This window comes from Plutella xylostella, chromosome 23 (genome assembly GCF_932276165.1).
Source record: "Plutella xylostella chromosome 23, ilPluXylo3.1, whole genome shotgun sequence".
NCBI classification, from domain to species: Eukaryota; Metazoa; Arthropoda; class Insecta; order Lepidoptera; family Plutellidae; genus Plutella; species Plutella xylostella.
The window spans coordinates 4449007-4463438 of NC_064003.1; the positions used below are offsets into that span (position 1 = coordinate 4449007).

Genomic DNA, 14432 nt, shown 5'->3' on the forward strand with positions numbered 1-14432 from the left:
ATATCCAAACTCTGCGGTAATAAAAAACTATCAGACCAAACCATCCAAGCAAATGAGCCTACAAATACAAGGTATGTTGGATGCCCAAGTGCTGGAGGAGGCAGAGCCGTCGCCGAGTTACCTGTCGACCTTCTTCTTGGTCCCGAAGCCGGACGGCACTTTTCGGCCAATATTCAACCTAAAACAACTGAACAGGTTCGTACAAACCAAGCCATTTCATTTAATCAGCCACTTCAGACTGCCAAGCTTCCTACAAGGCGGCGATTGGATGACCAAGCTAGATTTGAGCCAGGCCTATTTTCATCTGTCGATCTGCCAACGACATCGCAGGTTTTTAAGGCTCATCTACAACCAAAAACTACTGCAGATGACTTGCCTACCCTTCGGCCTTGCCTCAGCGCCCAGAACGTTCGCCTGTCTCACCAACTGGATAGCGGAGTATTTAAGGGCCCGGGGCATCCGATGTGTGGTCTTCCTGGACGATTTTATGATAGCAAATCAATCAGAACAGGAGCTACGAGACAACGTATCGTTCACGGTGAGTTTGATGCAATACCTAGGCTGGAGCATCAATTTCGACAAGTCTGTGCTGGTTCCGACACAGTGCCTCGAATTTCTGGGCATTACTTGGGATACAAAACGCAACGCAAAGTCCCTGTCGGAACCAAAGTGCTTAACGCTACGCAAAGTACTACAGATGCAGATGTCGAAAGGCAGTTGGTCCCTAAAACAGTATCAATCACTAATGGGGAGACTCAACTTCGCCAACTTTGTCACACCTCGTGGCCGGCTGCACTGCCGTACAATACAATACTACAGCAGACAATTGCCGAAACAACACCCATATCGCAAGGTGAGCATTCCACAACCAGTTCTCACAGAAATGCTATGGTGGATGGCGGCTATAGGCCAATCAACGCCGATACACCCCAAGAGCATAGATCACCTACTGACAACAGATGCTTCGGATATCGGCTGGGGAGCGCAGATTGGAGACGCCAAAATAGCAGGTACTTGGACACCACAACAGGGCTCATGGCACGCGAACAGGAAAGAGATGTACGCGGTCTACGCTGCAATAAGTCAGGAAGAAAACCAACTCAGGGATGCTCAGATTCTATTGCAAACGGACAATCGGACCGTGGTGTCGTACATAAAAAACGAAGGAGGAACAAAGTCAAAGAAACTGCTCCAGCAGACACAGCAACTACTGGCGCTTCTCGATCGGCTGAACATTTCCCTAACAGCTCAATACTTTCCAGGCAGATTCAATTCAGTAGTAGATGCACTGTCCCGGGGGAAAACGTGCCCAGAGTGGCACCTGTTACCACCAGCCACGACAAGAATCTTCCAGAGGTTCGGAATACCGGATATCGATCTGTTTGCCTCGAAAACCGCACATGTCGTTGCAAGGTACGTGACAATGGACCCGCAGGATCACCACGCACAGAGACACAATGCGTTCTGCCATCAGTGGGACTACAGACTTGCCTGGGTTTTCCCGCCCCCGAACTTAATCCCCCGAGTTCTAACTCAACTCAATCATGCGAAGGGCAGATACATTCTAATAGCTCCGAAATGGAAAAAAGTATTCTGGAAAGCAGATCTTCAGCATCGAGCGCTACAGGTACCCTATCAGATTCTAGACTTACCGCAGAGCCTCATCGACACGAGAACGGGAATACACCCACCGGAAGTGCAGGACCTGTGTCTGGAGGCATGGCTGATTTTGGGTGGAAAGAGTTAGTTTCCGACTGGACGGAACAAGAGCAGCAACTTCTAATGAGCAGTTGGCGTCCGTCTACCATTAATACTTACAAGCCAGCATGGACGAGATGGAGGAGATGGTGCGGGGATCATACAATCAACTTTAAGAATCCTAGTGCTGATCAAGTAGCACGCTATCTCGCCCACCTGCATTGTGATGAAGGTTTGGCATATAAAACTATACTAGTACACAAATCGGTCATTTCTACGTTTACAAATATTAATTCAAATACTGATTTGTCTTCAAACTTCTTTGTAAAACATATGTTGAAAGCTATATCTGTTGCCAAAAACAAACCTGTTAAACCACCAATATGGAACCCGAAAACCCTCATTAACTATATAAATTGTGGTATAATTAATGAAAATAGTTTATATCAAGTTTCAAGGCTTACATCAACCTTGTTACTTCTAGCTTCTGGACGTAGAGTTCACGACTTAACGCTTCTAACTATTGATACAGACAATTTAGTAGATGAAGGCAATGCTATAGTTTTATGGCCAAAATTTGGGTCGAAAACAGATAATGTTAACTACAGGCAATCTGGGTGGAGGCTTAGAGAACATCCATTAAAAAATTTAAATATTATTTATTGGATTAGAAAAATTATTATTTTATCTCAACCTAGGCGTCAAGATAGTAATTTAAAAGATTTATTTATAACCGCTAGAGGTGAGCCTAAGCCTGCATCCAGAACTGTCCTTGGAGGATGGGTGAAGTCCTTGCTGCGCGACGCCGGCATAGAGGCTCCGCCAGGAAGTGTACGATCAGCTGTAGCTTCATTAAATTGGCTTGAAAAATTCCCAATTGATAAAATATTAGAGACAGGCAATTGGAAACAGGAACATACTTTCCGTAAATATTACCAAAAAGAAATTATTGCTGAGACAGCCGAAAGGAATGGTAATGATTCTATTTCCCTTTCAAACTACTTCCAGCCTGTACGATAAATTCTAAAGTTAATGAGTTGATTGAATCAATATGCATGTTACTATTTAGCAAATTGTTTAAGAATCACATTAATTGTCGGATTATACAAATTATTAACATTAAAATTAACAAATAAAACCAATATTGTTTTAATTGACACATTATAGCGTCAACAAACACCAGGAGATAACAAACACATCACTCAAGATGGATTCCGGATATTGATACAAAACAAATAATAGAGAGTTTTACCTAAAAATAAAACTTACCTATTATTTTTTCATCAATATCCGGAATCCAGGTAAGACTGAAAGACACTCGCTTGACTCAAGATGGATTCCGGATATTGATGAAAAAATAATAGGTAAGTTTTATTTTTAGGTAAAACTCTCTATTTTATTTCTAATTTCTGGTAACACTGAAATTGACGGTCACAAAAAGCGGCCAACTGACGACAAAATGCGAAGCTTGTCAAATCAAGTTTACTAAAAAAAGATAAAATTCCCACTACTACACAAGCCTAGCACAGTAGTTATCTTGTGCTGAAATACTACAATTTCCATTCGTGTGGCGACCAAATTCGAAATCACTTTGTGACTTCGATTAAGTTTCGCTTTTTACACACCAACACGAAGGATTCAATGTAAGTACAACCATTTGTTTGTTATAAACATTAATGCATACTTTAGAAGGTTACATTACAATACCAGTCCGTGGACAACTTAGCAACTGTCTTATTATATCCTATTTACGCTATATTTTACTTCACTTTACTATCTCTTTAAGATATCACACATAGATTTGTGAGTATGCATCACTTTATCATAAAACATGGGCCTATGGTAATAAGTGTCACTATCAGTGTGTATTACAGTAAACATATTTCTTGGTGACCTAGCCAGTTTAAATGGTTTACTGTTCAAAATAGACTTATAAATATAACTTTCTTTACTAAAACCTAGGTGTTTTTATTATATTGTTGTGAATATACAGACAAAATACCTAAATTAAGCCCAAATTAACATGAAAAAAATAATGTTTGTATTGACTTGTTACAAGTTCACAACACTTTCAGAGATATTCAGACCTGATGGTTGTTAAGTTTACCACCCAAGGCTATTTCTTACAATCAAGTGTCGTGAACAAGTTTAGCATTAAATCCCTAGAGGCATTTTTATCTGATGATAAGATTGGTTATTGCTTTTCATAACACACACTTGCAATTTATCAATACTGCTTCATTTCCATCTATTTTATGTATGAAATCCTTGCAGTTGACACGCTGGAAAGATATGGCAGCAGCTACATCTTTTGCTTCTGGTGAGTAAATTATAACTATCCACTCACATATTGGATTCCTGACTGACATGACAATAGACAGAAGCATGTGATGATAAACATTTTAGTTATAAAAGGGAAATATTTAATTCATTTTATGAAATCATAGTTTTTTTTACAAGTCACATTCAGTGCAGTTGTTCCCAATATAAAAATGCTGTACTTTCTTAGGAAAAGTCTGTAGTTGTGAAAACATTCCAATACTGCTGTGGTTGGAACCATTTTATAAAGTTACTATAAAATTATAAAATACCTAAATGATTTTATTCTATTGTCTGTGAGTATCTGGCTGACTCAAATGATATAATTTTGCATATTGCCAGTCCAAACTCCCTTCCTAAACTGGGACCATTTCCCATCTCCCATATTTGTTGCAGTCTTCCTAACATCATAAGAGCAAAATTTAAATTCTAAGTTTAAATTGTAAAGTAATAAAAATATATAAATTTGCAGCACTACAAGAAAACATAAGTAATTAAAGTTTTTTAAACATAATGAAAGGTTTATTTGTAACAACCATACATCCTAAAATTGAAATATTATGATGATGAATTTGAATCTAAGATTATTTATTTACAAAGTGCTCTTTTGACCTTGGGTTTGAACTGAAAAACTTATGGAAATTACACTGTGATAGCAGTGTGCTTACATAATAATTTATAATATTATTTACAACCAGTATGTATAATACTCTACTTGTACTTTTGGGACCATATGAAAAACAGCGGCCAGGAATCATACCTAGAACCTTTAATGCAACAGTAAAAGCCATGTCACTAGCAGCTGAGTTGACTGCCAAACTGGCTAATCAGTATAAACATGTGATTATGATTATCATTTAAAGATTAAATTATACAAAGGAATATTACTGAAATAAAAGTGATATCAAGCTCAAACTATCAATGGTAAGGTACAGCCTATAAATAAAATTTGTTTCTGTATGGGTAATGATGTTGATTATGAAGGTATAAATTCAGATTTTAGTGCTGTCAAGACCCTTAAATTATTAGCTTACAATTTTTTTTGTGTTTTCAGAATCAACACTGTTAAATATTTATGTTTGTGTACTTATTCATTTCCTTCGTATTTGTCTTAACTAATAAAAAAGGCATTAAGTCCATCAGTTCAAAGAATTCTATTCGTGACTAATGGCACTTTTCAGTTTTACATTGACATATTACAGTTATTAATAAAATTTATCAAAATACAATAATTAAATATTTTTCCCTAAACTGTTTCAGATTATCATTGGATCAGCACAGGAAGCAGACGCAACTCAATCGAAAGTGTCCTCAGCATTCAAGGGAGAGAAACAGGTATTATACCTACTATTGAATTTACCTAAAACTAATTTTATGTCTATTATTAGTTATTTTATTAGGTATTCTTATGAATGTATGTTGATTGCATGTTTAAGGTTGTTGTGTGTTGTTTTTGACTTTTTATTTATTATTGAAATTTTATAAGTAGGTACCTACAGTTTTTTTTTCATTATTGCATTGCATACTTATGATTAGTGGTCTCAACATTCTCGAAGATAGAGGCTGCTTAAATAAATCGCAAGTGCTCTTAGATTATGTTCAATACCCCAAATAAACACCGACTATTGACTATTTGATATAATTGTTACTTAATGCGGCATAGCAATTTGCTGCATTTATTTCTTTTCAAGTATGTTGCTATTTAATTATAAACTAATAAAACAATTATCTATCTTAAGATGACTGTATAGATCCTATCGAGATACGAACGGAAGTCGCGGTACTCGCGAATAACTTCCGCTTAAATCATTTTTCTTATCAGAGACCACGACAGTGTCCGCAAACAGCCAATATCCGAGACTATTGTGCTGTAAATTCTCGGTAATCCGAGTGGAAATTTCACACTTTCCGAAAATATTTTGTAACATTAACTGCATACCGTTTGAGTCATTGCATTAGACGTAGTTTGTGCATTCGAGTTGGAACTTGTTGGCGCGTAAATATACCGTGCCATTATCCTCCCTACTCGGCGGCGGTGACTCACTGTTTTACTATCACTTTGAGTCTGAACACCTCTTTTGTAAGCCTTTTCATTGCTACTTTCTTTTATATGTCCCATTTCTTTTTGATTTAACATTAGATTCCTCAATTAATAACTAAATGTCCCTATATCTACCTACTTACAGTGTTTATCATTACCACAATTGAGCTATACCCACTCCACTTTACTTACAAAATACAGTTTTTAAGCCTTTTTTCTGTCAAGTTATTAATGTTGCCATTTAATAACATTGTCAGATGGTGGACTCCTGTCGATCCTTCAGGGAGTCCCTGCATCATCAGACTGAGGAATTGGAACCCGACAATTAACTAACAAACACTTACTAATTAATAATTATATTTTAAATTGTGTTACTGTTACTTGCACGGCATGATTTGTTATTCTGAAATTGATACATATTTGTTTGTTTGGAAAAGGTTTTGGAGATTAATTTACTAAAATAACTTAGTACAGCATTCACCTTCTGTAAATGGCATTTTAAATAATTGATCATGAGAAATATTTTCCAAGTAAACAATTGATTAATTAGTGCAAATAAGTACTTATCTGTATTATCCTGTGTTTGGTAAGTTACGGTTAATATTCAAAATGCCTGACCGAGAGTGATATGCTGGCATCACATTTGCATGATATTGAATGTTCATAAAAGTGACTATAAATTGTCACCATCATGTGAAATCCGAGTCGTCACGTCACATAGACACACTCTCATAGATTGATGATTATCACAGTCAATGATCTATAGTCACATCATTAATCATTTATTTAGCATGACTCATACTGGGTAGCTAAAGGAACAGGAACATAATTATGTCGTTCTTATTCCTGTACTGGCTAGTTATTATTCCTGTACTGGTGAGATCATTATCTAAGCATGCATTTTTTGCGTCAGGCATTTTGAGACAGATGTTGTACTATGTAAGACTATTCATTTATATTATTATTTTGTTGTAATTAAGTATTTTGTGTAATTAATTAAGCATTAGATACTTTAGTTGTGCTGTAAGCAAATTGCACAAAATTTGAAAAAAAGAGAGAAGGAATTAATAAAAAAATATATTAAAAAAGGAATTGAACCAATGAGAAAGAGAACCATAGAGAGAATGGAATGAAAAAAATAACAAAAAAGTCAAATGACATTAATGAAAACAAAACATAAGCCCATAAAAATTTAAAAAAAGATAAGAGCATTAAAAAAACAGGGAAAAAATTTACCATAAAGAATCATTTATGATTAAGATCCTGGCTTCAGCGAATGCTACCTTCACGAGACCACAAAGGAGGTTCCACACTGGCTGGCTGGACCGAAGAGTTTTTATGTAACAACAAAAAGGTTGCACTACTAGTGTTGTGGACTCTTTGCTAACTGTTGTCATGTTCTTAGATATCGTTCGCGACACATCCGACACTGACGGCTTCGAGGAGGAATCCGGGGCGGAGTTCGAGCCCGTCACCGAACCCGAGGATGAGGATGGACCTGTCAAGGATGAGTCGTCCGGGGAAAGCGATGTGAGTACCATTAAATAATAATGTTACATGAAAATACTCAACTCAAGGCTTGAAAGTAGTTTGTAGCAGAGATTTATTGTTGCACTCTGATGCATGGGTGACAAAGCCTTAGATAGACGGTTGATAGTAGCTGAAACAGGCCATGTTGTTTTTCAGAACAGCACATTTCCAGTGCATCAGAAGTGTAGGTACTTGATGTATTAAAGCTATAAAATAGGCAAGCAAAAATAATCAAAATAATATTTCAAACTTTGTCCTGCTTACCAAAACTATAATACGTATTCCACCTCTCATTCCAGCACATAATCAAGACCCGTGTCATCTCGGTATGCGTGCGCGACGACGGCGACCTGGTCCTTGCCGACTCCGAGGAGACCAGCTCCGGGAGCGACGCCGAGCTCGCGCTGCCCGACTACTGGCGGTGCGCGCAGTGCGGCGCGCAGAATAACACCCCGCTGTACCGGTACTGCCAGAGCTGCTTCAAGGTGAATACTGCAGAAATACGGACGCCATTTTAACTGCAACTGCAGAGTGCAGATTTGCATTTAATCTGCTATTTGCACGCAGATATTCTGTATAGAGTCTAAATAACCGCTCGCTGTATCAATACTACAAGAGGTGTTTTAAGGTGAGTATTGTATTTTATTCCTAATAAAGACACCTATCATCGAGGTATGCCTCCAGGATCGTGCCACCATCGGCACACTCACAGTCAACAATCCATAAACAGCGCTGCAATCTGACATACCTTGTATGGGCCTGACAGACGCTTGAAAGATTAGCAGCGCTGTTTAAAGGTCATGAGACGGCGACCTGGTGCTTGCTGACTCCGAGGAGACCAGCTCCGGGAGCGACGCCGAGCTCGCGCTGCCCGACTACTGGCGGTGCGCGCAGTGCGGCGCGCAGAATAACACCCCGCTGTACCGGTACTGCCAGAGCTGCTTCAAGGTGAATATCCACAGCCCGTTGTATAACACCCCGCTCTACAGATGCTACTGAATAGGGAACTTACATCCACAGTTGCTAGTGATATGATGCCTCCTCACCGACTTCCTCAATAACACCCCGCTGTACCGGTACTGCCAGAGCTGCTTCAAGGTGAATATTGCATAAATACGGACGCCATTTTAACTGCAACTGCAACTGCAAATTCAGATAATGCAGTTGGTACGCGGACCGTCTGTATAGAGTGTAACTAACCGCTTGCTGTATCTAAACTACAACAGGTGTTTTAAGGTGAGTATTGTACCTAATAAAGACACCTATCATCGAGGTATGCCTCCAGGATCGTGCCACCATATTGGCACATTCACAGTCAACAATCCTTAAACAGCGCTGCAATCTGATATATACCTTGTATGGATCTGACAGACGCTTGAAACATTAGCAGCGCTGTTTAAAGGTCATGAGACGGCGACCTGGTGCTTGCTGACTCCGAGGAGACCAGCTCCGGGAGCGACGCCGAGCTCGCGCTGCCCGACTACTGGCGGTGCGCGCAGTGCGGCGCGCAGAATAACACCCCGCTGTACCGGTACTGCCAGAGCTGCTTCAAGGTGAATATCCACGGCGCTCAGAATAACACCCCGCTCTACAGAATAGGGTACCTACATCCAAAGTTGCTAGTGATGACTACCGGCGGTGCGCCGTGAATAATGCAGAGATACGGACGCAATTTTAACTTCAACTACAAATTGCAGATTTGCATTGAATCTGAAATTTGCACGCGGACCGTCTGTATTGAGTTTAACTAAACGCTCGCTCTATCAATACTACAAGAGGTGTTTTAAGGTGAGTATTCATTTTATACCTAATAAAGACGCCTATCATGGAGATATGGATCCTCCAGGATCGTACCACCATCGGCACACTCATAGTCAACAATCCTTAAACAGCGCTGCAATCTGACATATACCTTGTATGGTCCTGACAGACGCTTGAAAGATTAGCAGCGCTGTTAAGAGGTCATCAGACGGCGACCTGGTGCTTGCTGACTCCGAGGAGACCAGCTCCGGGAGCGAAGCCGAGCTCACGCTGCCCGACTACTGGCGGTGCGCGCAGTGCGGCGCGCAGAATAACACCCCGCTGTACCGGTACTGCCAGAGCTGCTTCAAGGTGAATATGTCATGTGTCAGGGGTGCCTAGATCTTGACCGTAGTCCTGATAGTCAGCGCTGACCGTCGCGTTGCAAAAATGCATTCAGTGCTACGCTGACGGCGAACTGACGCTGTCAGCGAAGCACTGAACGCGTCCCTGCAAGCCCATAATTCGTCGGTCGCCGCCACCGGGCGTACCAAATCACTACTAGTCAAGCAAATAGACTTGCATAGATATAACTACGTCAACCGACGCGACTGTTAGCGCAGACCGCATACATACCATCTCTGAACCAGTCAGATGCTTGATAGTTTAGCAGCGCTTTTTAAAGTTTCTAGTGATGACTCTTCACAGTGGAGCTCTGGCGGCGGTGCGCGCAGTGCGCTTTAAGGTAAATATAGCTTGTCACGGGTACCTAGATCCAGTCTTTCAGTAGCGCTGCAATCGGTCATACCCTGCATGGATCTGACAGACGCAGCGCTGTTAAAGGCTAGTTGCTAGTGAATGTGTGCCTGACGGCGCGACAGCGCCGGCTACTGCAATGCAAGCGAGGAATAACAACCTGTTGTAATCAGAACAACACACACCTCATTTTAACCTGTGAGCTCCCGAAAGCGCGACGTCGCGTCGCTCGAGACACAATAGATTTTTATTGTGTCTGATTTCACGGAATTCAACCGGTTAACGTAGGTCTCTTCAGCACTACCCTTTCCTTAGGCATTTGTTGAACGGTGGTCTACCATGCTAAACACCGTAGCACCTACAGACCAACATTTCAAGTTGGTCTCTTCCGTGCGAACCTATTTTTAGCACTGCCATTTCCTTATACTGCATTCATTCTTACTGTAGAAAAGGCAAACAATCTTTGCGTTTCTTTTTATTTGAATTTATTTAAAAACTAGGTTTTTATATAAATCATAACAACCAATGTAATACTTACTAGCAATAATTATTAAATTAGTAAATAAACCATTTATGTTAGCTGTAGTTTACTTGTTAAATAATATATTGATTAAAAAGACACACAAAGATTGTTTACCTTTTATGCCAAGTAAGGACAAATAGATTACATATAGGCTTTTGTAGAACGGTGGTCTACCATGCTAGACACCGTAACACCAACTGTACCGACCAACATTTCAAGGTGGTGTCTTCCGTGCGAATCTATTTTTAGCACTGACAGGCCTGAAGGCAGTGCGTGTATTGCGGCGCTTCTTTGGAAAGTCGTTTGTCCAGTAGTCAATAAGGCTGTTATTAACAGCGTGCGGTGTTCATGACAGAATACGAATTACGAATATGCGCGGGAAAATAGCGGCTATCCAGCGTGCGTGATGAAATCCGCATGCTGTAAAAAACAGCCTATGGGCTGATGATGAATGAATGATGTATATTCTCTATTTATTTACCCATTTATTTATTAAAGAACACTTGACCTTGACCTCATTTACTAACTCAATTCTTCATTCTGAAAACCGGTAATGAAAATCTACTTTACTGTTGACTGCACCTTTTATTTTATAGTGTTTTTAAGTTTTCTGACCGGTGTAAACCGTATGGTTATTGTTGCTTATTTATGGTTCTAATAACAATGTTAGTCATAATTTGTTAGGTAATTTCTTATCTAGACATACTCTGACTGAAAAAATGATTTTGTTTTACATATATACTTAGTTATTTAAAGTAGGTATGTATTTTATTGAATTACCTATTTATGGCTTGGTATACTTATGTATAGATTTCATGAAAATTGAGGTGAGACTCATGTATAGTTAATGTACAAATGGATACATGGAGTCTTTGATAGCATTATGTGATTCAAGCTCATATACAAAATATCTTGTAAAATATAATTCCAATCATATTATCCATAAGAGGCGCAAAATATAACCTGTCAAAGAGTTTGAATCACCCAATGCACCAACTTTAACCCAAACATTAATCCTACCCTGCATTCTAGGTACGTAAGAACTTCTTCCCTCCGCGACCGAAACGAAAGAACTCCGGTAAACAATCGCGTGACGTCACTGACGCGGGCGCGCTCGTTCACACGCTGTCCCAGACCGACTCGGGGGTAGGCACGGACGCCACCAGCCAGGAGCTGACATTCTCGCAGGACTCCCGCCCCCACCCCTCACACCCCTACAGGCTCGACCTCAAACGCAGGGCCGAGTCCGACTCTGACTCCGACCAAACGGACATAGAACGGACCGTCAAACGAAAGAGGTTCAGGAAAGACGTAGCGCCTCTCGTAAAAACGGTCAGTGATCCGGCGCTAACGATAGATAATTTTGTCGTTGATTCGAAGGAGAGTGCCACAGATAATCTGTGCATTATTTGCTTCTCTGAACCTAAATCGGGGGTTTTCGTGCACGGTCGCATAGCCCATATATGTTGCTGCTACAAATGCGCCGTCAAAGTGTGGTCTAAGGCCAAACGCTGCCCCATCTGTAATTGTAAAGTTAGTAATGTTCTGAAAGCTGTAGTTATGTAAAAACTATAACTGGCGATGAGAAATAATAGGGTAAAAATGAATATCTCAGAAAGGAAATGTGGTTTATGTTCATTTCTTTTCATTAAGCACTACTATGTAACGATAAGTGCTTTGTACATTTGTTCATAAAATATCAGCTTGGATACGTTAATTTTTCTTTTCCGTATTCGCCATTTTTTTAGTTTAGAAAGGATAGTTTTTGGTTTTTATTTAGTTTCCATGTAAAATATAAATGGAATTTATGTTTACTTATTTATAATTATGTACACAGTGGCAACTAACCGACTATAAAAAGTTTTTATTATTTGACTTACTAAAATTTTTGTTTGTAAAAGATAATTATGTTCATAGGTTTATGAGTACCTTAAGTAATTTAAATTTTAAAGTAAGTAATTATTGTTGATTTTCTCATTTAGTTTATTGTAATCTCAGAGATACTTCTAAAAATGTTTAATACAAAGCATTTTGTTTGATCACAGTGTTTCATTTTCTGTGTATTTTTTTTTTAATATCTCCCTAATCATCAATATTTTTACGTCTTTAGTCGGTTCGTTGCCTAGTACATAGTTGTGTATCCTATTAAATTATCAGAAGTTACATCAAGTAACTTATTTAATTACAAAAAGAAGTCCCAATAAAGGATAAAATTTGTCATAGGGAAGTTCTATTTAGATTTTTGCTGTTTAGTTGATGAAGCCGTGTCTAAAATTAATATTATCGGACGTTCTTGGTTTCTGAATAGGTCCTTACATAATATCAATATTCTCTAATCCCTTTTTGCTGGTAATTTTATCAGACTTTTTTTTATCCTTTTTGCATGGAAATTTAACCGTTTTCAATTATTAATTTGCTTTATAACGGTTTATTTTCGTTTACGTCAGGGGGCGTGGGTTCCTGCGATAAATACTTGTTAATGTAAATGCCGGGAAATAATTAAGCTTAGTTGATAAGAATATTCTAAATATTGAAAACACTTCTGAAATTTAAAGAATGATCTGCCTTCATCCAAGTTTTTTTCTTAATTTAGCAGTAGCTAAATAAAGAAGATTTCAGTTTCTACTTTTCATTTCAAACCTAGGTTTTCTGTGTGTATTTATAAGTTAATTTGCACAGTGTACCTACCTACGATAGGTACTCACTGTAACTTTAATACATTAATGGATATTAAGAAAGTACCATTATTAGTAGGTAGACAGATAGGTAAGTATAGTACATCCACTTTAGATATGTTTTCAACTTAATTTTAGTTTAACCCACTTAGCTTATCATTATCACTGTATTCGTTTAAATACTTAATGCAGGCATTCCTTAAATTTATTTGTGTTTTGTTATATTTTCATTATGAGCGTTAAGAAAAACATATTAATCTTTATTTCTAAATAATTAATTTTGCCCACCATTAAAATCCTACCGTTGGAATTCTAATGTTTAAAAGAGAAAAATATATTTTTACAAAATTATATTTATTAAAAAGCATAGCACTGTAATCTAGTAGATTTAAAAAAATATCTCACCGCTTATATCTTAAAATTTCTGTAAATATAATTGTGACTTTGCTAAGTAAATTGTAATAAAAGTTTGTTACTTGTTTTTAAAAAAAGAAATGAAAAAGAGAAACGGTTCCCAAAAAATATATAAAAAATAATAAAACCATTTTTTTCCAGCATGTGTGTCTTTTATTTCGTACCTTTTACCTCTAAACTCTAACTTACCTAAGTATATGATAAAACTATAAAGTGTGTAAACAAGTGGTTATGCTGTCTATGAAATAAAAACAATAAAAATCATTGCTTGGCACTCAGCTCATTTAAATGTACCGTAGCTCTACTATGCTGATTTGGATTATAACTGACTTTCATGAAAGTTGCCGTAATTAGTATGAATTTAATAGAGATGTAGGAAGTTTAGATTCGGTGCACAGTGTTCGGAGTTAAAGTATGGGTAAGTACCTATTTTTTATTTGAAGTTATCCGCGGCAACTCATTCTAAATAAAATAACAATATGATCTGCAAATGCAACTTTGTCAAACACGCAGCCGCTTGAAATTCCAGAGCGCACCAGATTTAGACTCCACAAAAATGCATCTAATTGGTGGCATACCGAGTTTCGAGCATCATCATAATATAAATTCGTCCAGTGAATAAGTGTAGAGAAAAAAAAGAACCGTTGGATTTAACAGCACATACACTGGCGTCCTCCCCCTCCCCGCGCCTCTTGCCTCTTCGATCGCGGCGCTGACTCACTGGCTCGCGGTGTAG

General features: G+C 38.5%; 1 protein-coding gene and 1 long non-coding RNA gene across 2 annotated transcripts; both read left to right on the forward strand.

Annotated features, from left to right (window-relative positions):
- The first annotated feature begins 3118 nt into the window (after positions 1-3118).
- On the forward strand, positions 3119-12340 carry LOC105381544 (E3 ubiquitin-protein ligase Mdm2). Its single transcript, XM_011551296.3, has 6 exons — positions 3119-3341; positions 3973-4018; positions 5278-5352; positions 7464-7588; positions 7888-8073; positions 11640-12340. Exons 2-6 carry the CDS (start codon positions 3991-3993, stop codon positions 12171-12173), a joined length of 948 nt encoding a protein of 315 aa, XP_011549598.2. The 5' UTR covers positions 3119-3341; positions 3973-3990; the 3' UTR covers positions 12174-12340.
- On the forward strand, positions 8905-9935 carry LOC125490390. The gene is made up of 2 exons (XR_007267652.1): positions 8905-9141; positions 9701-9935. It is a non-coding gene; the product is annotated as an uncharacterized LOC125490390 (long non-coding RNA).
- Positions 12341-14432: the final 2092 nt, after the last annotated feature.

What these genes read in the sequence shown, in the direction of transcription:
- LOC105381544 (XM_011551296.3), top strand. Translation starts at nt 3,991, where the DNA reads ATGGCAGCAGCTACATCTTTTGCTTCTG. An exon ending in CATTCAAGGGAGAGAAACAG is followed by an intron (nt 5,353 to 7,463) that starts GTATTATACCTA and finishes TCATGTTCTTAG; the next exon opens with ATATCGTTCGCGACACATCC. An exon ending in AGTCGTCCGGGGAAAGCGAT is followed by an intron (nt 7,589 to 7,887) that starts GTGAGTACCATT and finishes CTCTCATTCCAG; the next exon opens with CACATAATCAAGACCCGTGT.